This window comes from Tinamus guttatus, unplaced genomic scaffold, assembly GCF_059628265.1.
Source record: "Tinamus guttatus ecotype Peru unplaced genomic scaffold, ASM5962826v1 Tinamus_guttatus_pri_ptg000212l, whole genome shotgun sequence".
NCBI lineage: Eukaryota > Metazoa > Chordata > Aves > Tinamiformes > Tinamidae > Tinamus > Tinamus guttatus.
The window spans coordinates 529,520-555,549 of NW_028288746.1; the positions used below are offsets into that span (position 1 = coordinate 529,520).

General features: G+C 51.0%; 1 protein-coding gene across 1 annotated transcript; it reads left to right on the forward strand.

Moving 5' to 3' along the window:
• The first annotated feature begins 5,599 nt into the window (after positions 1 to 5,599).
• Positions 5,600 to 6,916, forward strand: LITAF (lipopolysaccharide induced TNF factor). Its single transcript, XM_010221466.2, has 3 exons — positions 5,600 to 5,787; positions 6,125 to 6,281; positions 6,602 to 6,916. The coding sequence occupies exons 1-3, from the start codon at positions 5,610 to 5,612 to the stop codon at positions 6,708 to 6,710; spliced, it is 444 nt and encodes a 147-aa protein (XP_010219768.1). The 5' UTR covers positions 5,600 to 5,609; the 3' UTR covers positions 6,711 to 6,916.
• The last annotated feature ends 19,114 nt before the right edge of the window (positions 6,917 to 26,030 follow it).

The window sequence follows — 26,030 nt, forward strand, 5'->3', positions numbered from 1 at the left end:
TCCAGGGTGGTTGGTTTTCTTTAGGTGTAAAACCTTGAGCCTGTCCTGGAAAGTTAGAAGGTCTTGGCTTGCTAATGAATCCTTGGTTAGTAAGTTACTCGGATGAGTTTCCAGAAAAGTCCCAATGCACTGGAATTACTTTTTTGCAATAGCAAAATAAAAGGAAAATGTAGGTTGATGGTGAGCTTTCATTGAGGTGCTGTGCAGCCTGTAAATACCCTGTGGTATTTAAATCAGTTTTGGGTAGAGAGAATTCTTCTTTTTGGCTAGAGGGAAATGCAGACCATGCTTGTGGTTTCAGATTGCTGTATGAGTTTGTAGTTTTAAGAGTTGACATGGGGGAACTGGCATTGAAATAAACTGAAATTTATAAGCAAAAACTGATATATACCATTTAGTTTTGCTCAGTGCTCAACCTTGTCAAGGGTTTCAATTCCCCAGAACCCATGTGGCCTTAGTGCAGTTACAAAAGTTCTGTAGAGCCATATTCAATATCCTCTGTTGGAGCAGAGGGTGTCCATGTGTCTGTCTGCAGGATCTGTTATTCGCCTTCCTGGTCTCCAGCTAACATAAGGAACTCCAAGACTGTTTGTCCAACCACACATGCCTCCTGGAAGCAGGAGGGTGGTGAAAGCCTTGGTACAGAGACCAGAACTGCTGACTTCTTAGGCAGTGGCATTTGGATCTGAAAAATGGAAACTCCTTGTGCATCTGTGTGAAAGAACACCCAGTCCTGGTGCAGTGTGCTTGGTGGCCTTGCAGCGTTTGCATATTCTGTTTTGGGACTGTGTTGATGTTTCCTGTTTGCATCTTGCAGGTGACTTTTTGGTACTTTAGGCCTCCCTGATACCTCTTGTCATCTTTGTCCTTTTTTACAGTCAAGCACTTGTCACCAGCCTTTCCTTCTGGATCATTTGGGCACAGTATTTGGAAGTCTGCTTTAAGAAGATAAAACCTGCGTGTTCAGTTTTGCCTCTGTCATCAGCTTCGTACTGTGTTGGTTTATTTTTGTCAGGTAAGCTTGTTTTATCTCTGAATAAGTAAACTGCTGCTGTTTTGTATGTAACTGGCTGCAGTTTAACACAATGTTAGAAAGTCAAATCTTCTCTATCCTGCATGAATGCTTGAAGTGCCATATCACTTCACGTGTCATCTGTGTTGGTTTCTGAGTTGCATTTCTGTTTTGTCAGCATTAAGGTATCATGCATTAGTTGATCGTCACAGATGCGTCTATAAAATATATCGTGATTAAAGTTATTAGCTGGCCGTGCAAAGTGCAAACAGGAACTGCTAAAGGTCTATTAATGCCCTATAAAACTGTGTACAAAGCATAACATACCATTAACCGTCTGTTACAGCTCATAAACCTCAGCAGGGTAAGGAGGTGTTGTTAACAAGAGAGAGATTCTCTGGCCATGTGGGTTTCTGTCATAGTGGTCCAGAGTTGCACCTTACAAATCAGTAGGCATCTAATACAAATTGACTTGTGAGACTAATGGAATGTAATGAATCATGTTTTAAACTAACTCAAATTTTTCTTCTCATTCTTTGAAAGAAAAGAGGGCTTGAGGGTTAGGTTATTCAAAGAGAGAATGCTGTTTCAGGTGGTGCAGTTCTTAAAAACTTATCCAACTTGGTTTTTCTTTGATGTCATTGACTTGGGATGTGTTTGGTATTAGTTTTAGCTGACTCAGATTATGTGTTTCTGTAAAAATAGAGAGAAATGCTTTAGTTTCACATGACACAGAAGCAGGCAAAGTCAGATGCTCTTAGCACAGATGACTCTGAGGTGTCAGATCCCGGGGGATGCTCCCAATTTTTCACATTCTCGTTAGTTCTCAGAAGATGTGTCTCAGACCCCTACAATTTCTTGCTATAGTTAAGAGGTCTAGAAAGGGATTTTGTACAGAGAAGCAGCAATTCAAAAACTCTGGAAAATGGCTAAATTGCACTCTCAATTTGGTCTGCACTGATATATTTTGCAAAGCTGATGTAATTTTCCAAAATGTCACCCAGCTTTGATATGCTGCACTACCTTTCCAGTATTTGATCAGTGAAGTTTTTTTCAGACTTTTTTAGGACTTAGGTAGAATTTTGGACTCAATTCACTAGCTTATAGAACATATCCACTAAAGTACTATAGGCAGCTTTTGTTTACCAGTAAAAGACATATTTATCTTGCTTCCTTATACCTTAGTGAACCTAAAATGGGGAATCGCATTTTGTCAGCTTTTGAGCTAAGCTAATCTGTTGAAATTTTGCAGTTTCAAAGTCAGCAGCTGGCTGCAGGCAGTGCAGTGCTAGTTACAGTACACTCGACTAGGGGTCTTGCTGGGCTGCAGTCACTGATGGGATTTTTCAGGACAGCTGGAGTTTTGAAAGAGTAGAAAACAAGTTATTCCGTTAATTTGAAAAAAAAAAGTGTCTAATAGATCAAGAGAGCTTCTAAGAAAGCCTGATCTGCTTGATTCTACGCTGTTTTGATCCATATTTAGCTTTGGCACATTGCAACCATGTTTAGCTGTCCTTGCTTACTCCGTATGTCACTTCATGGCATAGAGTTTTACCGTTTGATTTTTCTTATGGCAGAATGAAAAATATTGACCCTATGGCTCAGTTTTTTTTTTTTTTTTTTTTTTTTTTCGTCAGCTTTTCCCTGTTTGAAATCAAAAAAGCTGCCCCTAAATTAATCTCTGGTCAATCAATAGGCAGTGCCATACTGAGTAACGGGACATGCCAGGTTCTCCCCCTACTCTTGCTCCTTACTTGTCTTTGTCGCCTTCAGGAATTGGTTTCCCTGAAGCTTTCCCTTTTTTGGTATAGAGGCTTTTATTAAATTAGATTTTCTTGGTATGAAGGTTGTATCTCTTGATCTTGCCAGAGCTTTTTCTTGTAATTACAGAAGCTCATTCACGACCTTATTCTTCTGGTAGGTGCATTTGTCCTAAATACAGTGGTTCAGGCAGATACCATTGCAGGTATATACTGAGATAATACTGTAATGTTACAGGCTTTCTTTCAGCTTAATTATGCTCTGTTCACACATTTATTTGAGCAATCGATGGTTTTGACTCAGGTTTGACTCATCCACCTTCAACCTGATGTTTCTCTCCATTGGGTTTCCTCAATCTCTTCTATGCAGTAGATAGTGCTGCCGAGTATTGATATCACGTCCTTATTGATCCTAGCTACAAATCTAGCCTATGCTAAAATAAAATGCTGGCAATCCTTTCTGGAATGTCTTTCTGAGTTTTTGTTACTATCTAATCTTTATTTGGGTTAATGCTTGTTACCATTCCACCTTCCTGCATTTATCATCTCACTGAAGCTCTGATAACTTGGTATTCCAGAACTTTTTATAGTCCTAGTTGGATTGTATAGCTGAAAATGTTTTTCAGTTAATTCTGCATTGTGTCTTGCAATGAGCTCTGAGGGTGGGCGTTTGGTATACAAGAACTTTGTTCATGGTTGAGCCTTAATTTCTTCAGAAGATCTAGCATCTAACCGTGTATGGCAAAGTAATTCTGAGTTTACGATTAAAACGCTGTACCTGTCTTTTTAAATGTAGTGATAAAACAGAATAAAATTCATCTAGTATTCATCTAATCCACCTACTGCTAAATGCCATATATATGTTGTTTCTGTATATATCATAGCCTTAAAAAACAGTTAAGGTTCCACAACTCCCTAATCAGTTTATCCAATGCTTAAATAACCTTACTGGTAGCTATTAGGAGAAAAAAAAAGTATTTTCTTTTTCTATAATTTAACCTGATTACTCTTTGTGCTGCCAGAAGTTGCCTTAGAGGACTTCATTCAGGATTTATTTTTGGTACCTATTTGATGTCCGTCTTCATTATCATTTTTGGTCTCTCTTTTAAACTAAGGAAGTTGGATTTCAGCAGTTTCCTGGGCTCCTGCGTTCTGGCCCTTCCCACCGTCCTTGCTGCGGTTCTTCGGAATCTCCTCTCCTGCTCGTTTCTTAGATACGCTACTCTTTAGATGCAGGGAGAACAACTGCTGTCCTAAGGTGCTGTTTTCTTGTGAATCCCTGCGTGGTGCTTGCCATCCTCCTGGCACTGGCAGCTGCTATTCAGCTTCTCATCTGGTAGATCTGAGGCCTTCTCTGCAGTCCCAGTACCTGGATAGTCAATTCATGTTCTTCTTGGTGAAGATATGTGGTTATCGTGTGATAGATGGAAAGAGATTAGGCAGTTCTTCCATAGTTCACTTAGTAGTAGGATTCCACGTGTTAATTCAGAGCTTCAGAACAGTTTGGATTTAGGGTTACTATTCTCATATACCAAGACATTTCTGTGAGAAGGTCTTCTCCAAGAATATACAGTGGAAAAAATACAAGTTCTTGCTCTTTTATTGTATTTGCAGATCTGTACACAAAATAGCTGGATTCATACCGTGAGTCTATGGGACGAGTCTTACTGATGCTATTTAGAACTGTTGATATCAAGTTTGGAGCTTTGGAGCTTTGTGAGCCATGCTGTCTTGTTGTATGTCTGTTTTTCATTTATTAATACTTTCTCACTCATCCATGCGATTTCTCTTGTTCCTTTAATTCATACTAGTTAATTATAGCTTCTGCATTACTGTAAGTGTGTAGCATTCATGTTCCAAATACACGGTCCTTCTCCCAGGTAGTGTTGAATGGAAAGACTGAAATGTATGCAGGGGAATGAAAGGTGGAACGGAAGAGAAGGGAGTGCGGCTCTAACAGGACTCCTCGATAGTCCTGAGGAGGAAGAGGAAAAGGGAGATTCTTAATTAGCCTTGGTGTTGTGACAGAGCTGAGCAAAGCCCTGGGGTGAGCACAGGGGGATGTGGGTATGCAGGAGAGGCGGGGCCTCACCCACATCACAGTCTTTCTGCTTTGGGCAAGAGCAGTGGCTGTTGTTCCTATTTTCTGTAATGAAATAACCCAACAACTACTGGAGGAAAGTTGCTTTACAACCCATTGAAATGGCAACACTTAAAAATATTTGAGGGCTGTAAAACATATTTGAGGGTTATAAAAGCTTTGAATTGCTCTGCTTACTCATTTGAGGTTTCTTTTTCCTTCAGAATGACTATTTCTGCATTTCAGATCACAGCAGAAACGAATATTCTGTTTTGAACATTTGCACTTCACCCCTCCACTCCCCCACGAAGTTCCCGTGACTTGTCAAGCACTGGGCAGCCCGTGGTGCCTCCTGCTTTGGAGGGGAGCTGGGAGCTGCCACACGGTTCCTGGGGAGCGGGCGAGGATGGCTGGAGCTTCCCGCAGGAGTTACCGCAGGAGCAGTGTAGGGTCCCAGCCCCACGGCTGCTGCGCCTCCAGGGAGGAGCGGCTGTGGGAAAGTGCGCGTTGGGAGGAGACAGAGAGGAAGTTGCTTGTTTTTGTTTGTTTTGTTTTTTTTTTTCTTTGTCCTGTGATGAGGTCAGTAAGAAGCAGTAACATAAAAACAAAGATTAATATTTAAAAAGCAAAAAATTCACTACACTTTTGTGTGCAAATGTGTATTGTAAGCTGCTTGCCTTCGTGCTTTTTGTCTGAATGCAGTCTGTTTGCCACTTTCCCTCAACAAGTATTTTCTCCGCAGGGTGTTCTACATACGATGTCTGCTCCTGGTGGCTACCCTGTCCCGTCAGCACCGCCTTCTTATGAGGAGACAACAGGAATCAATGTCAACTACCCTGTCCCCTACCCTGCCCCAGAGCCCGGGCAAAGAGAGGCCGCGAAGGGAGCGAGCCCTCCTCCGTACTTCGTGCAGCCCGGGCCAGCGCCCAGCCCAGGTAAGCTCAACGCTCCGCAGTGGCTCGCGGGGGCACTGAGCAGAAATGCAGAGACCAGGGCTCGCAGGCGCTGCCCAGGCACCAAGAGCATGCTTTGATGGGAACAGGGTGAATCGAGTCATCTGCTCCCAGTGTACGCTAGCATCAGTAACAGCTCGTATCAATAACAGTCTTTGCAGTTTTGAATGTAGACTCATTTTTAAAGAGTGTGTCTCTGCCTTAGAACATCTTGTGGTCATTGTTATTGCCCTGGGCATCAAGTATTTCAGAGTAATTGGTGGTTCTAGTTAACTCTCCCTTAGTTACACCTTGGTAAACCCTGTGTTTCTTTGCTCAGTTACAGTTCAGACTGTGTATGTGCAGCAACCAGTAGTATTTTACGATCGCCCGGTTCAGATGTGCTGCCCGTCCTGTAACAACATGATAGTGACACATCTTACGTACACCTCGGGAGCGCTGGCTTGGCTCTCATGCGGCGGCCTCTGCCTGCTGGGGTAAGCAGATTTAGCATTTGCACTTCATTATTCTCCCAGCGCTTTTTCCAGATGCAGGGTAATAAGGAACTGACAGTTTCGCAGCGCTCTTGTGTTCTCTTTCTGTCTGGGACTTTATGGTTTGAGGAGCCCACATCTGCTCGACTTGGGGACCTTCGCTTGACTGTTTCAGAACTGCATCCGGGTCCTGCAAGCCATGTGTGTTCTCTGTGAAGCTTCATGGCTTAAGTTTTGCAGATGGCTTCTGTAGGAAATATATTCTACTTTTCTTGTGATTTTTTTTTTAAGAAGTTGTAAAACAGTTTCTTTTTCCTTTGCAGGTGTATAGGTGGATGCTGCTTAATTCCCTTCTGTATTGACGCCCTCCGAGATGTGGATCACTCCTGTCCAAACTGCAAAGCCATAATTGGTTCTTACAAGCGTTTGTAGGCAGTGTTTAAATATGGATGAGGATTGATTGCTGAGGTTTATTAGCACCTCTGTAAGCCCTTTCTGAAACCTCATGGAGACTTGTGGTCATTTCTCTGCCTCCTGTCACTGAAATCAATCTAAAAAAAAATAAAAGAATGTGTATTGCTAGATATTTGAATAAGAATTTGCTTAAGGAGCTTTGACTTAAGTCTGTGAAAAGGATATGCAATCTTTATGGACCACCGAGTTCAGCACCAGTTGGTAGCGGCCTGATATTGTCCCTTTCTGCTTTATGCTAAACAAGTGGGTGACTCTGCTGCGGTTGCTGTTACCTCAGTGGTGGCGCACGCTGGGGCGCAGCCGGGCGAGGGGAGCCCCAGGAGACGCCAGGTCTCGACGGGGTGGCGATACTGACTGCTGGGACGGGCACCCCCTTCTGGCAAAAGCAGCAAGTTGGTCCCACTGTTACCCTTTGGGCACCTTTTCTGAGCACTAAAATTCACTTTAAAACTTTCTCAGTGAAAGAGAACCAAACCCTGAGGCTTATTCCTTCCTGAAGGCTGCTTTACCAAATAGTCAACTCAGGTTATCATGCCAGTTGTCTTTCCATCTAATATCTAAATTTTCTTGCCAGTTTTGAGCGTAGTCATATCTCCTCTTTGTATTAAAAATGTTCATATGGGAGCTTTTTATAGATATTTTTTCATTTTTTTTTTCTCTTTTTACTGCTGATTTATAAGTCTGTGAAAATTTCCCTTCTCCCTCCAGCCCAAGGGAAATTCTGAGAGCGTTGAAAGGCTTATTTTTACCTGTGCACAAGTAAACTTAGATTATAAAGAAACCTCAGCCTTTTCTTAAGGCTAGAATTTTGCCTGCAAAACACGAATATAGGAAATAATGCTTTTACTTGTTGATCTGGTTTTTAATTGGTATTTCTTTGTTAAGAAGGTAACATGTTTGTTAAAGAATTTCTCTGATTATTTGGACTTGTACTCTGATTTTTCTGAATGAAAGATAAATTCTGCTTTCTGAAACTTAACTTGGATATACTAATTTAAGTCTGATCACAAAATCAAGGATTGAGCCTCTGGAGGCTGAAGAATTTCACCATGTCATATAACAGTGAGCCAAATCCAAAGACTCTGTTAATGCATATAATGATAACTTACCTAGAAAAGGCCTTTTAAACAGACAGTGATTCTTACACTGTATTCGTTTGTAAAATAAACATAAATAAACATTGCATTTATTGTTTTTGCTAAGCGTGCCTTCTGTATGTATTTAGCCTAAGTTAATTTTTGTAAGGTCTTTTATCACTCGGTGTTTGAGACTCCAGATCTCTGGATCACAAATACATACTTCTAAAGCTCAAGGTGTTACTTAATTGTCCTAAACTGCTGCTTTTTGGGGGGTCAGTTTGCAAGGGAGCTGCTGTGTGTGTTTGGGAGAAGTTTCTGATCTGGTATTTCCCTGAAGCATAAAGAATTTGCCTTAGTAGCTACTAACTGGCAGGTGAGTAATGGAGGTAAAAAGCTGATACTGTCACCACCCTGCCAGAGCAGGACAGAAAGAAAAACTGCAGCAGGCAGCATTTCTAAACGTGTCCTTGCAGGTGAGGATTGGACGTTCTCCCTGCAGCCGTGTCAGTCTGCTCCGGACAGCACTGCCCTGCGTTCACTGTGTGAAGAGTCTCTGCAGTGTCACTCCTTCAGCTCCCCTGTTCTTTATAAAGTGACGCGTGGAAAATCTGAGGTGATAGCTCCACAGTGCAGAGAGAATATTGATGGGGGAAATAATTACGTGGGTTTATCTGCATTTTTTTTTTATGGGCAGTCTGTTGCATCCCTATTCATTCCTTTTATGGAATGAGAATAAGACACGTAGTGTCTTGTGGCTCCTCCATCTAACCGAGCAATCTGCCAAGACTTTGTACTGCCCCTTTTCTGCCTTAAATTCTCTCAGATGCAAACCCTGTGTTTTTACTTATGTAGAGTTATCCACGGAATGTGCCAAAATAACTTTTTATAGATAGGTAAGTGCAAGCTGTAACAGTGAAAATGCTTTTGTTTTTGATGATGTTGGAAGTACTTTGTTTTTTTAATAGGTTGTATTTCAAATAAAAACTGTCTTCTCTATATATTGCTTGTAACCATTAACAGAACGTAAAAGGCTTGTAAGCAAAGTGCAGATACTGAGGCACAAAGAAAGGGGTGAGTGTGATGGCTGACGTCCCGGTGGTCCTTAGAAATGTCGCTGTGCTGAACATGTCCCCCGCGCCAACGGTGCCCCGAGGCCTGAGCCTGCAATGTGGGGGGAGGGGGGTCCTGTCACCCCTCCGCGCAGCACCTGACACGTTCTCCTGCCTCAATCCAATATTCCTGATGCGGGGGGATCTCTGCACCCGCCGAGCTGACCTCAGAGCCTGTGGGCAGGCCAGGTGTGCTCCCTGCACCCGTTCCTCTCCCCAGGTAGCAACTTCTCTAATGTGGTTTAGAGGAACATTCCTGTATTTTAGATCTATTTAATATTTTCCATTATAAAATAGCTGGAGTCCCTTTGCATAATAATTTCACTTCGAATGCCAGTAAATCCCGTAATTGTTACAGCTTTCCGGGCTGTGGAAGCGTGCCAACAGGGACTGGGGAGCCCTATGGACCTTCGTGCAGCCCCCGGGGCCTCGTACAGCAAAACTGGGAAGAGAGACCAATACCACCAGCAACTCGTGTCCAGCTGCAGACAGTGATAGAGAGGCTGAAGATAGGAGCCTGGTCACCTGTCTTCCTCGCAGAGTGTGGAGATAGCAGCCATCCCCCCCCGCAGGGAGACACTCTGGGCTCTGCTGCAACAGCCAACACGGGCGACTGGGGTGGACACTCCTCACACTGCAGAACACAAGTGTTTGGGGGCGTCTCATGGAAAATGCAGATGCTTGAGGGAGAGCAGTCCAGAGCAACCAACTGCAGAGTCCCCAGGTGGGACTCAACAAACCATGATGTATTGAAAACTGAGCAACGGAAGGCAAGAGCGATCCCAACCCAGCAGGCTCGCGAGCACTTCTTAGCGCCAAAATCTTCAGGGCTGATGGGAAAGTGGAGAATTCCCCCACGGCAGCTGGAAATGTTTCTCAGCCTGGGGCCTGGGTGACAATGTTCACAGCTGCTTGCCTGTAATCCCCTTTCTTGCCTCCTTCCTTCACTTTCTATTTTTCCCACTTTTTCTACTCCATTTCTTTCCTTTGCTTCCCCCTTACTCTCCCAAACAGTGAGCCCTTTCCCCTTCCCCTTCCTTTGATCCAGGCAGTCTCCAAGCTTTCAGGCTGCAGACACCACAGACTCCATTTCCTAGCGCCCTCTCGAAGAGGACACATGGCCACAACGCACAACACCCCCCTGACTTGGTCTCCACAGGCCGCCCCCAGCGAGGCCGTTTTCGCCCGGTCTCCCTCAGGCCGGGAGCTCCCCCACTGATCAGAATCTTCCCCCAAACTCCTCTTTCATGGTGCACCACTGCTGGGGCCCTCCTCCTGCCCCCATAGGGCTGGTTGCAGCCGGTTGGGCCAGCGTCTCTGCTGAGCTCTTGTCCCTGGAGGAAAGTGCTGGAAAACTTCAGCAATGTCCATAAAGGATCTTGGTGAACATGATCCGGGAAACCCCAAACAGGGAGCCGGAAATCCTTGACATGATCTTGAACATGGACAGAGCTCCAGTCCTGTCACTCTCCCTTGCTTTCTCTGCCTCTTTTCTGCTTTCCTTTTGCTTCGCTTTCCTGTGGTCTTTGTTTCCCCAGCTTTCTGCCTTTTCCTTTTCTTGGTCTTTTCCTTTCTGTCTTCCTTCCTTCTTTCCTACCCCTTCCTTCTCTTTCCCTTCCTCTCTTTTCTTTCATTCCCTCCAGGGCTCAACACTCCCCCCAGCAACTGTCCCATCGTGTCCACAGGGACCCCCGGGCACCCAGTGGCACCGAAGAAGCTCCCTCAGGCTCTGCAGTCCACCCACAACCCCCGCGATCCTGAGCCCAGATCTGCGCAGCTGCCAGGGATTCCCCCCGTGAGGACACCACGCGCAGGGCCCTCCACAGGGCCCGTGGGAGCCCCAAAGGTGCAGGAAGAGCAGCGAGGAGTGCTGCTGTTGCGGAGAAGGTGCCGTTGGCCCAAGGGACCCTGTGGGACACTCAGGGACCCTGGCCTTTGCCAGGACACATGTGTCTTGGGGGGTGTGTGCAGCACAACGGCACGGGACCTTCCTGCATCCTCCTTCCCTTGGGACACAGAGATGCTACAGGTCCAGCCCTGCTGCGGTTGGGACACCTGGGACAACCCCCTGACCAGGCAGGATGGGCACAGGGACTTTGGCTGACTTCTTTTGGGTTCTTACCTAAACATGACACATGTTCTTCAACTAAGTGCTCTTGTGGCCTGGGCGCACCAAGCTCCTCGTTTTTTTTATTGCTGTCCTTGCCAGCCATGTGCAATTACACATCCCCTACTGCTGTTACGGCTCTCGTGTGTGAAAGGCCATCACCCCATTCCAAGCCTTAGGCTAACCACTGAGCTTCAGTTTATGTTGAGAACACTGCGGAGGGAATTAAATATGGTTTTCCTGTACTATACACACGTGCACTAAGGACACGGAGCTCATCACCACTCTCTAGTCACAGCCCATGTGCAACACAATTCTGACACTAGAGTAGCCGTGTGACTACAGAGCTGAGGGTAAAGGTGCCCTCTTGTTGCTCCGGGCTGGCTTCCCTCACCTGTGTCCTCAACATTCAGCCACACTTTCCCATACAGCAAGGAAGCACTTTTCAGCCAGGAACACATCCTGCATGCGAAGGTCAGCGTCTTCCGCAGAGAGCCTTGCGTTCCAGGGATGACATTGTCATGCAGGGGGGGGGGGAAAAAGCAAGTGGTGATGGAGGAGTGAAGAAAGGCCATACAGCACCAAGCAGCTTTGTGCTTCCATGGCATCTGGGCTTGCTCTCCACCGCAGGCTCCCAAGCTACCCTTGGTAGCATCCTAGGGAAAAAATTCCATATGGAAAGAGTGGTGACAGGAGGGCGAGTTGCATTTGCCTCTTTCAGAAGGAAAGAGCCTTATTCAGACACAGCTTAGTGGCTTTCTCTACAATGATCCGTGGATGGCCTTTCTCAGCCCATGAAAACCCCCTGCAATAGCTCTGCCGTTGCAGCCCCACGCTCCCCCAGACCACCTGGGAAGCTGCCAGAAGCACAAGACTAAGCCCAGAGACCTCCACAGCGTGTGCTGGAATTATTCAGCCCGGAGAAGAGAAAGCTCAGCGCGTGTCACCGTGTAAACACTTCCGCAGTGGGTAGGGGCACTAACAAAGCTGAAGCTGGACTCTTGTCAGTGGTGCAAGGAGAGGACAGGAGGCAATGGGCACAAACTGCAAGACAACAAGTTCCTTTTAAGCAAAAGAAAAATCTTTTTTATTCAGAGGATGCGGAGTCCCAGCTGAGAGGCGCACCCCTCGGCAAGACGCCTTGCACCAGGTTCCCGGCTAGTGCGTCCTCGTCCCACGGGTATGGAGCAGGCGCCGCTCTGCGCAGCGCAGCCCTCTGCCGCGGCGGCTTTGTGTGCGACAGAGGGAAGGGCTTTCTGAAAACCTGCCGGCCTACGATGGCCAGGGTTGCTTTGGGGCTACCTGGCCTCCCTGGAGGCAGGGAATCCCTTGCTGGTTTTGAGGAGCTCAGCGTGCATGGGGCTGGGCAAGGGTTGGTTCCAGCCTTGTTCACAGGTGGCAGGCTGGGTCCTGGCCACCTCTTTTCTAGGCTTTGCACAGGGAATTCCCTTCCCTGTGGCCTGAGAATGGCCTGAGAAGGACAGGTCTCATTTGCAAGCCACGTCAGCTTTTTGGTCACCTGCCTTCCAAACTTTGGGCCTGAAGAAAAGTCAGGGTGACTCTGATGGTGCTGACCCAGGATGGAATCTACAATCTCACTTGCCAGGATATCGTCCTCTTCTGACCTTCCCCACCAAGCCTGGACCCGCTGGTTATTTTCTTCTAACAACTTCTTCCATTTCCTTTGGGGCAGAGATGGCAAAAATGGTTTTTGAGGCACCAGTGCTGTTGCTTTGCCTCCCACTACTGGCTTGACCTTAGGATCTAAGGGAGTGACGTTTGCGCTTGGTGCTGCCATGAACTTTCTGGTAGGGTGGAGGAGAAGACTTCCTGGGCCAGCAGGCAGCTGCTTCTGCCATGTGCTGCGCCTGCCCGTGCTGCCCAAGGAGACCTCGAGCTGCTTGGAAAAAGCATCACACTGCCCTTTAGCTCTTGCTTCTTCGCCCCTCATATTGATATACCCCATCCTTGCTAATCTGGGCGCAATCGCAGGCTTTACCTGGTTAGTCAGCTCTTCAGCCACACGTCTCTGTAGCAGAAACAAGGAAGAAGTGCTGAGGTAACATGCCCATTTACTCTGGGGAGCCCTCCTTTTCCCCAAAGCTGAATCCTGATGGAAAGGGCCTGATGCTTTGCAGCAGGAAAAGCTGTTGCAAATAGCACATTGCCTGGGATGGAGGTTTTGGAGCTTTCATACACCTAGGAATTAATGGCCAATTCTGAGAAGGCATGAGGTGAGATTTTCTAAATCAAAGGGGCACCCTGAGGTGCTGCTGCTTGTGGGCTGTGACGTGGATTAAATGATGCTGTGAAGATGAGTCTGATGCGCCTGGCCCTTCAGGGAAAGCCATCTCCCTGCAGGACTGGTGGGGCGCCCAGCAATGGCTCTGTAGGGCCTGCATGGTGGTCTATCTTCAGAAAGGCCAAGCAGCCTGAGAGCTGCTTTGGGTTTACATTGGGAGCTGCTCATTTCCCGTCTTCCTTCAAGCCCTTCCTTGGGCCTCCACACAGATCTGCACAGCACGGCTGCCCCAGGACATGCCCGCAGCTCCCCTGTGTGCTGGCTAGACGAGAACGCTCAGCACAGGCTGTACCGCTAGAGCGCTCCCCATTTCCTGCCTTCCCTGCTCCCTGGTGACAGTCCCAGCTTCGACGCCCTGCTCACAGCAAGGCCCAGCTCCCCAGGTGCCGCTTGCTGCCTCTGCAATTTCACTTTGGGCCTGGGACAGGCCCTCCTTATCTCCAGTGGGGCAAGAGGCCAGCGCAAGGCAAGCGCAGGGAACACCACATGCAGCTGATGGAAGTGCACTGTGTCTGAGTCCTGCAGCAGAAGCAGACACCAAAGCACGTGGGCACCCCTGTGCTCCAGATACTGCCAGGGCCTTGCAGCAGAGAGGAGAGGGAGACTCTGGAAACCAGCCCTTTCTGGGGATCGCGGAGGCTCTGCACCACAGGGAGACTCCATCTCCTCAGCGAGCGAGTGCTGCTCCCGAGCCTGGGGCGCTGCGTGCGGCAGCGCTCCCTGCAAGGCCCTGGCCCCGCAGGACCCGAGACGCCCCGCACACCCCGCTCTGACCCACGCAGCGCTGCCTACCTTCACAGAGGAGCCTTGCCTGGGGGCAGCACGCGCGAGCACGGAGCCCTCCTGGCAGACCGTGACAGTGCCCGTCGTCTTGGTGCCCTTCTCTCTGCTGGCTGAACATGGACCAGCCTGCCTAGCTCCTATGGGGAAAAAGAAATCAAGCTTCAGTTTGTCAAGGTTTACATAGCAAAGGACACAGTGTGGGGCCAAGCAAGAGATTTCTCCTGGGGTTTCATGCCCACCGCCCTCACCTGCATGGGCCTTGCACCTGGGGCAAGCACGATGGCTGGGCCCTTGCCGCTTGCCTCTTGGAGGACTTCCCATCTGGAGGGCTCTCCTGGACGGCCCAGCACTGTCCACGCTAGGAGCTGGCTCAGCAAAGGCTCAACAGAGAGGAGCACTAAGCGGGCTGCAACAAAACGCCCGCATGTCCTGGAGTCCACAGGAAAAGCACCTCTTTTTACCTAAGACTAAGATACGGCACAGCCCGCCCAAAGAGCCTTCCCAAGCCCCCGAAGAGCAGCAGCCCCAGCCCCTTGCATCTCACTCCCTGCCTCCAGAGGCTAAAGCTTTGCATGTGAGAGCAGGCGACCTGGCAGTGAGGAGCAGGAGCTCGTGCCACATAACATTTGCATTACCTTTACCCCTGGCTTCAGTTGATGGCTCCTGAGAGAGGATTCCTCGCTTGCCCGTGCATTTCCCACTGCCTTCCTCTTCTGCCCTGAGGGAAAGAGCTTGCCCTCTCTGGAGTTCATGGGCCATTTTTTTCTCCGCCAAGAGTCGCTCCTACAATATTGAAGAAGAGCAGTGAAGGCAAAATTACCTCGTGCCACATAACATTTGCATTACCTTTACCCCTGGCTTCAGTTGATGGCTCCTGAGAGAGGATTCCTCGCTTGCCCGTGCATTTCCCACTGCCTTCCTCTTCTGCCCTGAGGGAAAGAGCTTGCCCTCTCTGGAGTTCCTGGGCCATTTTTTTCTCCGCCAAGAGTCGCTCCTACAATATTGAAGAAGAGCAGTGAAGGCAACATTACCTCAAGGACTCCTGTGCCTAGAGACGCCCCCTCAGGCATCCTGCACACAGCTCACATGCACTCTTTTCCCCCTAAGACAGCAACTGCCACCCTAAGGCTCAACACATTTCCCAGCATGGCTTGGTCTTTTCCTCTTGGGAACAATCCTTGTGGAATCCAGGTGCAATGAAGAGCGAACAGTCAAAAACATGAGCTGCCGGGTACCAAGACGAGCACCGGCAGAAGCGCAGTCACAGACAACACGCACGGAAAAGCCAGCGGCTCGTTTCCTAGTTACGCCACTGCTGGCTGGAGGGGCAAGCACTCCCCAAGCTGTATCTTTATCACCCACCCTTGGACCTCAGGAAGGCCAGCTCCTATCCCCAGATTGCCTGAGCTGTGCCTGCCAGACCCTGCAACATTCCCATGTTTGGTCAGCTCTAAGGGTCATCTTTGGGCTCCAGAGAGCACCTCTTCTAGAGACCTTTTGGATGTTCGTTAGGAGCTTTCACTCCGAGGTGAAATGAATGCTCCTTCACGTGCCTTTCTCTTGTCTCCTTTTTTTCTGCAGTTCCTCAGGTCTTACCTCCTGCTCCAGTTCCTTCTTGAGTTGCAGCTGAAGCAGCAGCTCTTTCTCCTTCCTCTCCTGAGCATCAACCCAGGGCAACGAAAACACACATGAGGCTCCAGCATAGCAATGTGAACCCTAAATTTCCCTGGAAAGATTTCCTGCTGGAAGGCTGCGCGTGCTGAACACACTTGGCCACATCAGTCCCTAGTTGTTTCCCACTGCTGGCCTTCTCCAGTGCTTTAGAAAGCCCTCCTTGTGGCTGGAGCTCTCCCGAGGCCCAGGCGTGCCCTCCTGCAGCACCAAGCACATGTTTTCTGCCTCTCACCTTTTTGCCCATCTCTCCTCCTGGCAGACTCTCTCTCTCTTTCAGCTCCTGTCTCTGGCAAAGGTGGGGAGAGCTGGAAGCAGTCCTGAGTCCAGAAACAGTCCACGGAGGGGAGCGAAACCCCACGCAGCAAAGTCACCGGGAGGCTGATGGGGACACGGCTGCTCCACGGCCTCCTCCCCAGCGCTGTCCCTCGGCCTGCTCTGTGCCAGGCACAGCGGCAAGAGCCGTCCCAGTGGCGGGTGCCTCGGCCGCGCTGGGGCCAGCGGGGAGAGGCTGCGTCGCTGCGGCAGGAGGGGAAGCGGCTGTGGGCGCCGTGGGACACCCCTCTGTGACCTCAGCGCGTGTCACAGAGGGGCTGGGGGAGCCGGCAATCACTCCCCAGTGTCCTGCCAGTGCCTCGTGCACGAGTGCCACATGCTGCTCTCGGCACAGCAGTGATGCTGACGTGTGGGGCCGGGCCCCCGTGGGACGGGAGGAACAATCCAGCTCTGCTTCTGCACACCTGTAATTCCCTAACAGTGGATCTAGTTGGCATTTGGGAGTTTCGTCTGTGCAAAAGAGAGGGGTGAGGGAAGCTCGCTTGGCATGTGCATCCTTGCATCTGTGTGTCCGGGTCATGCCAAGGGTTGGTTGACTCCCTGGCTACGAAGCGTGCGAGCAGGATCAGCCCTGCTGGAGATGAAATGCAGACCCTGGGCTCTCAGACAGGCAGAAGCTCCTGGCTGTGCCTCAAAACCTCCGCTGTCCAGTCTGAGAAGACTGGAGGGTCCCAACGTTCATGGTTGCTCTGCTTGAAATCCTGGAGGAGAGAGCTACAAATGCCTTGTCTTGAGTGAAAACATAGATTTTTTTTTCCTAATATCTAACCTGGAGCTCCCCTGGTGCTACTTGAGGCCATTTCCTCTTGTCTTCCTTGTCTTATTGGTAGTTATTTGGGAGAAAAGCCCAGATGATGTGGGTTCCTTGTGGAGTGACTTATATTTGAGGGTGGTGCGTGCCCAGCAAAGCACGGGGCAAAGCTGAAGGGACAAGACACTGGCAGCCATTGGAAGCCACAAAGCTGCTTGGTGCTGCACAGGGTTACCTTTCTTCATACCTCCGTCTCCACTTTCTCTTTTCCCTCCCTTGTGTGACAGTGTCATCCCTGGAAAGCAAGGATGTGCCCTAGGGTGCCCTAGGCAGGCAGAGGATGCCAACAGCTGTGTGGGGATCAGTGGTGCCCCAGGGTGCAGGCTGGGGGGTCCCAAGGGCTCAGTGGTGTCCCAAGTGTTCACCAGTTTACAGCACAGGGATTCCAAGGGGTCTGGAGTTCCTACAGATGCCCCAGGGTGCAGCATGGGGGTCCCAAGGGGCCTGGGGGTCATTCGTGCCCCAGTGTGCAAGAGCAGCTCCCAATGGGTGTGTGTGGGGGGGGTCAAGGGTGCCCAGGGTGCAGGAAGGCAGGAAGGGGGTCACAAGGCATCTGCGGTGGAAGTGGGGGAGGGTTCCAAAGGTGCCCTGTGGTGCAACAGTGGAATCCCAAGGGGTTTGCTGGGGTTCCACGAGTGCACGAGTGTGCAGGCAGGGGCTTCTGATGGGTCTCTGTGGGTCTCATGGGTGCTCCAGAGTGTAACAGGGGGATCCCAATGGCCCCAATGTGGTTTCAAGGCTGCTGCAGGGTACGGGCAGGGTGGTCCTAAGGAGTCTGGGGATCCAACAATTGCGCTGGGGTGCAGGCAAGGGGATCCCAGTGGGTCTGGAGGAGATCCCGTAAGTGCTCTGTGGTGCAACTGGGGGGTTCCAATGGGTCTGGAGAGCTCCAAGGGGCAGCTGGGGGAAGCAGCTAAACTCAAAGGAGTGGCTGGGGCTCCAGGGGACATCAGGTCTGTTCTGGTGACACTCAGCTCCACACAGGGCTCCCAACCTGCTGCGTTCCAAGGAGATCATGGTGGCCTGGGGCCCAGCATCCTCCCACCCAAGATGGGAGCTGCATCGGGGGCCCTGCAGCGCAGCAAGCCCCGCATGGGTGCCCCCGCGCACAGCACCCTTGCCCTGCTGCCCCAAACCCACCAGCACCCAGTGTCCCCGGGATGCTGCCACCAGGATCCCCCGTCCTCGGGCTCCCAACCTGAGAACCCCTTGTTCTTTGGTCACCAACACTAGGACCCCTCACTCCTGGATCCCCAACCAGAGGACCCCTCACGCCTGGGTCCCAGCTACCAGGACCCCTAACCCTTGGGCTCTCAACCCAAGGACCCCTTGTTCTTGGGTCACCACCATCAGGACTCATTACTATTGGGTCTCCAACCAGAAGACCCCTCATTCTTGGCTCTGAGCCACCAAGATCCCTCCCCTTTGGGCCTTCAACCCAAGGATTCCTCACTCAGGGGCGCTTACCACCAGGACACCTCAACATTGGGCTCCCAACCCCAGGCCCCTTCATCCATAAAACTCCAGCCCATGGTTTCCTCATTCTAGGGTCTCCATCCACAGGACCCCCCCCCCACCAAAGGCAAATGTCCCAGGGACAGTTCACCCACGGGGACAAGTCCCCAGTACCCCTCACCCATCTGCTTAGACCCTCAGGATGCTTCACTCCCGAGCCTAGGCCCTGAGGACCCTTCATCCATGGAAACAGGCCACTTCAGCCACAGACCCCCCACCCCTAGGACCCATCATCAGTGGGCACCTGCCTGCTGAACCCATCCCCTGTGGACCCAAGACCCCAGGCCCCACAACTCATAGACCACAATCTGCAGGACCCATCTCCCATGGGCTCAAAACTCCAGCACCCACTACTTGTGGGCTTCCACCTCCTGACTACTTCACCCATGGGCCATAATCCCCTGGAAGGCCACCACCTCCAGGATCCTGGAGGCCCCCATCATCTCTGGGCCCCCACTTCCAGGACCCTTCATCTGTGGCATCCTGGTAACGTGGACCCTTCAACCATGGGCCCCCACCTCCAGGATGCTTCAACTTTAGGTCCTCATCTCCTGGACCACTAATCTGTAGGAGCCCATTCCCTGGACCCATCACCCATGGGCTCCAACCTTCTGAACACTTCACCTGATGGCCCCAGTCTGCTGGACCCTTCATCCATAGGACCCCATCCCCTGGACCTTTTGTGTGTAGGGCTCCATCCCCTGGACGCTTCAACTGTGGGCCCCGACCTCCAGGATACTTCATCCGAAGACTGCAGTTCCCTGGACCCTTCATTCATGGATCCCTACTTCCCAGACCCTTCACCTGTGGCCTCAGTACCCTGGGACCCTTCATCTGTAGGGTCCCACCTCGTCGACCCTTCACCCATGAGCCCCCACCTCCAGGATATTTCACCTGAAGACCCTGGTCCCCTGTACCCCCCACCTCCTGGACCCTTCACCCGTGACTCCCCGTATCCTGAACACTTTCCCCATGGGCCTCCGGTCCCCTGGACCCTTTATCCATGGACCTCCACCCCCAGAAGCCTTCACCTGTTGGTCCCACTTCCCTGCATCTTTCATCCGTAGGGTCCCATTCCTTGAACACTTCAGCCCAGAAGTGTTCCCACCTCCAGAGCCCTTAATGTGCAGGACCCCGTCCCCTGGACCCTTCACTCATGGGCCCACCTCCGGGATACTTCACCCAAAGACCTTAGACCCTTTACCCATGTTTCCCCACCACCTGAACACTTCAGCTATGGGCCCTGGTTCCTGGACCCTTCACCCGTAGGACTCCATCCCCTGGATCCTTCAACCGTGGATCCCCACCTCTGGGATACTGCACGCAAAAAACATTTTACCTTGGACCCATTATCCATGGGACCCTGTCTCCTGAACACTTGTCCTGAAGGCCCCAGACCCCTCGGCCCTTCATCCATAGGCTCCATCACCTGGATTCTTCAAGTGTGGGCCCCAGCCCCTGGATCCTTCACCCACAGGCCCCAGTCCCCTTGGATCCTTTATCCATGGACCTCCACCTCCCCCTAATGTCACTTGTGGGCCCCGCTCTCCTGAACCTTTCATTCATAGGGCCCTACCCTTTCATTCCCAGGACCATTCACCCGTGGAGCCCCAGCTCCTCAACAAGTCACCTCTTGACTCCAGTTTCCTGGACCTTTCATTCGTGGGCCCCCACCTCCTGAACACTTCCCCCATGGGCCCTGGTCCCCTGAATCCTCACTTGTGAGCCCCATCATGCATGGGCTTAGTCCCTGTAGGACATTTTGCTAATGAACGGCCCAGCCAGGACCCTTTGTTTTCTGGCCCAGGCCTCTTCCTCCTTGGGTCCCCACCTCTAGAACTGCTCAGTGCTACAAGCACTGAACTTTCCTGGGCTACAAGGCCCTGGCCACGGGGCTTATCAGCACGGTCCAGATGGGTACTGAGCCCATGGGTGCTGTCGAGTGCCCTGGGCTGCCTCATGGGGTGCCTCGTGGGGGAGGGGGTGCAGGCCAGTGGGTCTGGGTGCTGGGGAACTGCAGAACAGGATGCTCCAGGCCAAGGGATGTCAAGTGTTGGTCACCCATGGGCGCCACCTGAGGCACCATTTTGCAGGTGATGTAGCAGCCGAGCGAGGGGACACCATTGCTACGGCTGCACAATGTGGTGAAGGACGTGGAGCCAAGCAATGCCGGGGCAGTGCGGGTCCAGGATGCTGGGTGCTGTAGCGCCCATGGGTGCCTCCCATCCCACAGCACCTGAGCGAGGGAGGGGCTGGTGCTGGGGTTACACAATGCTGTGAAGAACATGGCAGTGCCCGTCACCGAGATTCAGATAAACTCACTCTCAAGCCAGCCCATCGACCATGAGGGCAAGAGCAGGATGCCAAATGAGGCTCCTGAGGCACCCATGGGTGCTAGAGCCTCTGCTGACACCACTGGAGTCAGAAGGGAAGAACAAGGAATGAGGACGGCCAAGGGTGCAGGGCAACTCCCCCAGCAGGGGCAGCACCCACCAAAATGGGGTGTGGGAGCATCCCCAGGGCGGCAGCCCAGCCAGGGGCTCACCCATGGGTGCCCCCAGACCACTCTGCTGACGAGGACAACTGCTTGGAGGAGGAGAGCGTCTCCTTGGAGCAGGAGGGCAGCAATGATGCCAGCACAGCCAGGTGGGTGTTTGACAGGTGTCTTGCTGCCTGCGCAGCACCCACGGGTGCCCCTATTGTGTCACCCTGTCATGCTGTCCCCATGGAGTTGCCGAAAGTGAAGAAGAGGAGGAGGAGGCTGCCAGGCTCTGCTTCCACTTGGGTGAGTGGATGCCTGACCGGGGGGGGGGGGGGGGATTGGGTGCCCAAGCAGTCCTGCTGCACCCAAGGGTGTTGTTGGTGTCCCAGGAGGAGCTGTAGGTCTTTGGGGTGTCCTGCTGCACCCATGGGTGGTTATAGGTGCCCTTGGAGGTTCAGGGGTCAGTAGCCAGGATGTTCCCCACTGTGCCAGGGTGCCAGGTTCTAGAGTTGTCCCTAGGGTGCCTCCAGGGGTGCTGGGTCCCTGGGGTGTCCCTGCCTCCACCCTGACAACCTCACTCCCCACAGGAGCCCAACATCAAGCAGAAATTCATGGCCTTGCTCAGACGAAGTGTTGGATGAGGCAGGGTGCACCTCCAGGCACCCATGGGTGGCCCTGGACCACTGAGCTCCCTGTGAGCAATGGGGGTCTGCAGATGGTGGGGTGGCACAAGGCACCTCAGCGTGATATCGCAAGGGATCTCTCAGTGTGCTGCGGGGGGCGCAGGGCAGCTGCAGCGGCACAGGGGCACCCATGAGTGCAGCTGACAGCAGGTGGCTTTGGGATGGAGCACATGTTGTGCTTCTGCATGTCAGAGGTGGCCCAGGACCTGGATGAGCTCTATGACAACCTGGAGATCTTCAACCCCAGTGACAACATCACCAACCTTGATGACACGGAGTGTCCTCAGCACTCCAAGCCTAAGTTGCAGTGAGTGAGCGCTATCGGAGCACCTAAGGGTGGCTGTTGTCAGCCAGCGGCGCCAGGGTGTCACCATGGCAGCCTGGTGCCATCTCTGTGTCCCCAGGGTGCCCCCATATCATCTGAGTGCTGGTTCTGTGTTCCCAGGGTGTCCACATGCCAGGGTCCATGTACCCACAATGTCCCCATGCCATGCCCCATGTATGAGAGAATTCCTCAAGAAGGGGGCAATTAGAGAAAAACTAGCGCCTAACAGAAGTTCTGGCATTACAGAGGCTTGCTTGAGGTGAGACAGTTACCGCTTCCAGAATGGTTGGTATGTGCGGAATCTACATCTTCATGATTCACTTGGCAGCACAACCTGCCCTCCTAGCACACACTAATAAGAGTAAACAAAGAGTGGAGCAGAATGAAGACACCATGGCCAAACTCTGTTGGCTTCCCTGCAGAGGGGGTAACCTGATGGTGCCATGCGGCTGATGAGGGAATGGAGGGTGGAGCGGAGCGAAGGCGCCACGGCCAAACTCTGTTGTGATCCCTGCAGAGGTGGCAGCCTGGTTGCACCAGCAGCTGAGGAGCCATGTAGTACAATAAGATGTCTGGTGCTGGGCCAGCAATGGTGGCAGATCAGTCCCTTCCGATGGACTTTGCTCAAACTTCTCCTCCTTCTAATCTCATTGTGACACCAACACACAACCCCATCCTAGAAGTTACTCACTTCCCAGGAACAGCCACTCCTCACTGAGCACGCGCTCTAGATTTTCCATTAACTTGGGAGACTTTTTAAACCAATCAATAATGAAAGTAAGTATGACTAGAGTCACTCAAGCTCCAACTAAATGTAAAAAAAATACATAAAAGGTGAATTAAGGAGAGAAGTAGGTAGGAAGGAGGAACTAGGGAGTGGGAAGGAAGAAAAAGGAAGAAGGAAGAGGAGAGAGGGAAGACTCCATTGTAACTTCTGGATCAGTCAACCGGCTGAACCCCTTTCCTCCCCTCGGGTCATGACGCTGCCTGGGGAGACTCTTCGAGGCTGAGGGCCCTCTCCCATCTTCTGGGTGAGGGATGATTGCGCATTTGTACACTAGGCACTAGCTAAGAACCCCACGCTGCAGCAATTTCCTGTACTGACATCCGAAACCCAATTTGTAAATGTTGCATTTGAATAAATTGTGCTATTTGCAAACTCGACTACTTGTTTTGAAGGTGATCAGACCTACAGGCAGCAGGCTGTTCGTGAAACCAAGATTGCCTGAGTCAGGCCTATAACTGAGCATACTATCTGTGAACTTGATTCACTGTTTTGAAGGCGATCGGACCTAAGGCCAACAGACGTTTGTGAATCTGGTACTGCCAGAGTAGGGCCTATAGTTACCACAGTATTTGGTATCCCTGTTAAGAAGTAAGTCCAGCCGCCCCCAGTCCGTTTAACCTTTGAGGATTGGCTGGAACACAAGGGGATTCATCTCTTACCAAATTTGCCCCCTCTCATCAAACCACAACATTTTAATTTGGCCTAGTTGGCAGGATGTCAATAAAGAAACTACCACGGAGACAGAAATGTGGTCCCTCAGAAGATTGGGCCAGAGATAATTGGTCAGATCCTGAAAAGGTTTCGTAAAGAACAGAAGAATGCCATGCTAAATGTAAAGAAAGGGTATTATCTGTGCCATTCTGGGCGGTTGCCTAATTCAAGAGCAGAAGGACTATAAAATAAGTGAGAAATTGAAAATAGATTATCAAAGTAAGAATTCAGAAATTATTACAGAATCACAGAATGCTTAAGGTTGGAAGGGACATCTGGACATCTAGAGATCACCCAGTCCCACCCCTGCTCCAGCAGGGACACCCAGAGCAGGGGCACAGGGCGGCATCCAGGCGGGTTTGAAGATCTCCAGAGAAGGAGCCTCCACAGCCTCTCTGGGCAGCCTGTCCCAGGGCTCTGTCACCCTCACAGGAAAGAAGTTCATTCTCACATGCAGACGGAACTTCCTGTGTTTCAGTTTGCACCCATTACGCCTTGTTCTGTCGCTGACCACCAGCAATAGAAGTTTGGCTCCACGCTCTCTCCACGGAACTTCCCCACAGCACCCCTGCGCCTGGCCTGCCCGCTCTGCCCACGCTGTGCTGCGGGTCGTGCACGGCTGTGGGGGCTGCTCCTGTGCGTGGGGATTGGGCAACCTCCCTGCCCTGCCCCACCTCCCTGCCCTGCTCCCTCTGGTCGGAGTCAAGGAAGTGCCCCGAGGGAGGGAGGGCCCTGGGGCTGCCTCCCACTTCATGCACTTTCCTGCTTCGTGGCGTTTGCTGAGGTTTGGTCATCTAAGAAAGGTCCTCCAGTGAAAGCCTCCACTTCCCTTTGGGACCCTCTAAAGTGTGGCAAAAAAAATGGAAAGCATGAGAATCAAAGGCAAAGCCTGGGATGTTACAGTTTGAAGGGGGCAAATTTGGTAAGAGCTGAATGCCCTTTACCTTCCAGCCAGTGTTCCGAGGTTACAGGCCTGGGGCAGAGCCTGCAGCCTGCACGGGTCTGCATTCAGCCTGCCCACGAGCTCTCCACAGCGCTGTGGGGAGGAGCTCTGAGAGAGAGGTGCTACCCCCATCAGGGCAGGTTCATTCTCCTGCTGTAACAGGTGCTGCGCGGTTTCATTTCAGCCTAATATTGAACTGAAAGTTTCATGACTTGGTGACTCAGTAAGACATGTTACTGAAAAGAAGTAATTTCGTGCTAGGCCCAAAAAAGCGTGCATTTTGTTTGTCTAGACTAAACATTAAAAAAAAATAGAAACAAATGGCTTGCCTTTCTGTATGGTTAGTAAAATAGTTGGGAAACCTGGAAATAACAAGTGATGCTACTGGGCTGTGTAACAGCAGACTTGCAAGAGGTCTCACCCCTCCTGCTATTCAGCCTTGCAAATGCCCTTATGGGATGGCACGATTGAACGCAGAGCACAGTAGAAGCACCATGCTTTTCTACCCGGGACCTGTGTGAAGGAGGATTGCGGCTAAGACCATTCGTGTGCTGCTCTGGCTGCTTTTCCAATAACCAAGCAAAATGAGGGTCTCTGGGGGGCTACTTCAGTCTTGGTGGGGGTCTGAGCAACACTGCCTTCCCTGGGCAAGCTCCACGTGTGGCCACCCTGCACACTGGCCACCCTGCCAAGGCAGCGTGAGCTGCAGGGGTGTCCTCCCAGGGACGACAAATGGCAAACGTGAAAAGATGACTGAGAAGTTAAGTCATGGGGGGCAGCAAACAGAAGTAGCGGAAGTGCGAAGAGGCCAGGGCGCCTACTACCACGTGGGCGAAGCAGTGCTCCGAGAGCGAATGGGGCTGTAGCAGATGTTGCCTAAAGAATGAAAAGGTGTTTCTTCAAGCATAGGGAGGAAGCCTGTGAGTTTGGAAGAAACCAGGGACTGCTGGAAAGCCTGTTGGCCTCACAGGAGGGCACACGTGAATGATCGCGGGTGGCATGGCCTTTTCTGCTGCCTTCTCTGTAGCTGCACGTCCGCGCACGGAGAGACCGTGAGTGAGGCCTGCTCGGTGTCAGGGGAACGTAAATGTACCCTGCCACTGCCTTGCTCCACCCTCGCCTTAAAACACAGTAGCAGCTCTTCAAGGTGGGACTTGGAAAAGCAGTCTGAAAAAACTTTGTTTTCTCCTTGCTTAAAGGATATCTTGACTGCTAGAAAATCATGTTTTCCTATGGAACTTGTGAATGCTCCACAGGAAAGCTTGGTGCAAGAGGAGACAAAATGGCCTTTTTAAAATTAGGGTTATTTAGCTACTGCCACCAAACCTATTAAGGCTTAATAGCTACTGCCAAAAAAAAAGAGGACTTTATTATTATTACTCTTCTGCATTTAACTTATTTTTCCCCCTAGATTTTCTCTGTGCCTTGGTGGGCTCTGCCTTTTAAAACTTCTGCACCATGTTTTATTTATGAAGGAGATGGGATTCTGCAAACTGCTTAAGCGGATTGCAGTTAATGTCACCTACAGAAGATAATGTGCAGCCTTCTGTAATGGCCATTCATGTGGGTGGCTTAATTTGGAGATTCAAGATGCAAATTGTGACCTGCAGGAAGAAAAAGAACATTTCACAGAG

What these genes read in the sequence shown, in the direction of transcription:
- LITAF (XM_010221466.2), top strand. Translation starts at nt 5,610, where the DNA reads ATGTCTGCTCCTGGTGGCTACCCTGTCCCGTCAGCACCGCCTTCTTAT. An exon ending in CGGGCCAGCGCCCAGCCCAG is followed by an intron (nt 5,788 to 6,124) that starts GTAAGCTCAACG and finishes TTCTTTGCTCAG; the next exon opens with TTACAGTTCAGACTGTGTAT. An exon ending in GGCGGCCTCTGCCTGCTGGG is followed by an intron (nt 6,282 to 6,601) that starts GTAAGCAGATTT and finishes TTTCCTTTGCAG; the next exon opens with GTGTATAGGTGGATGCTGCT.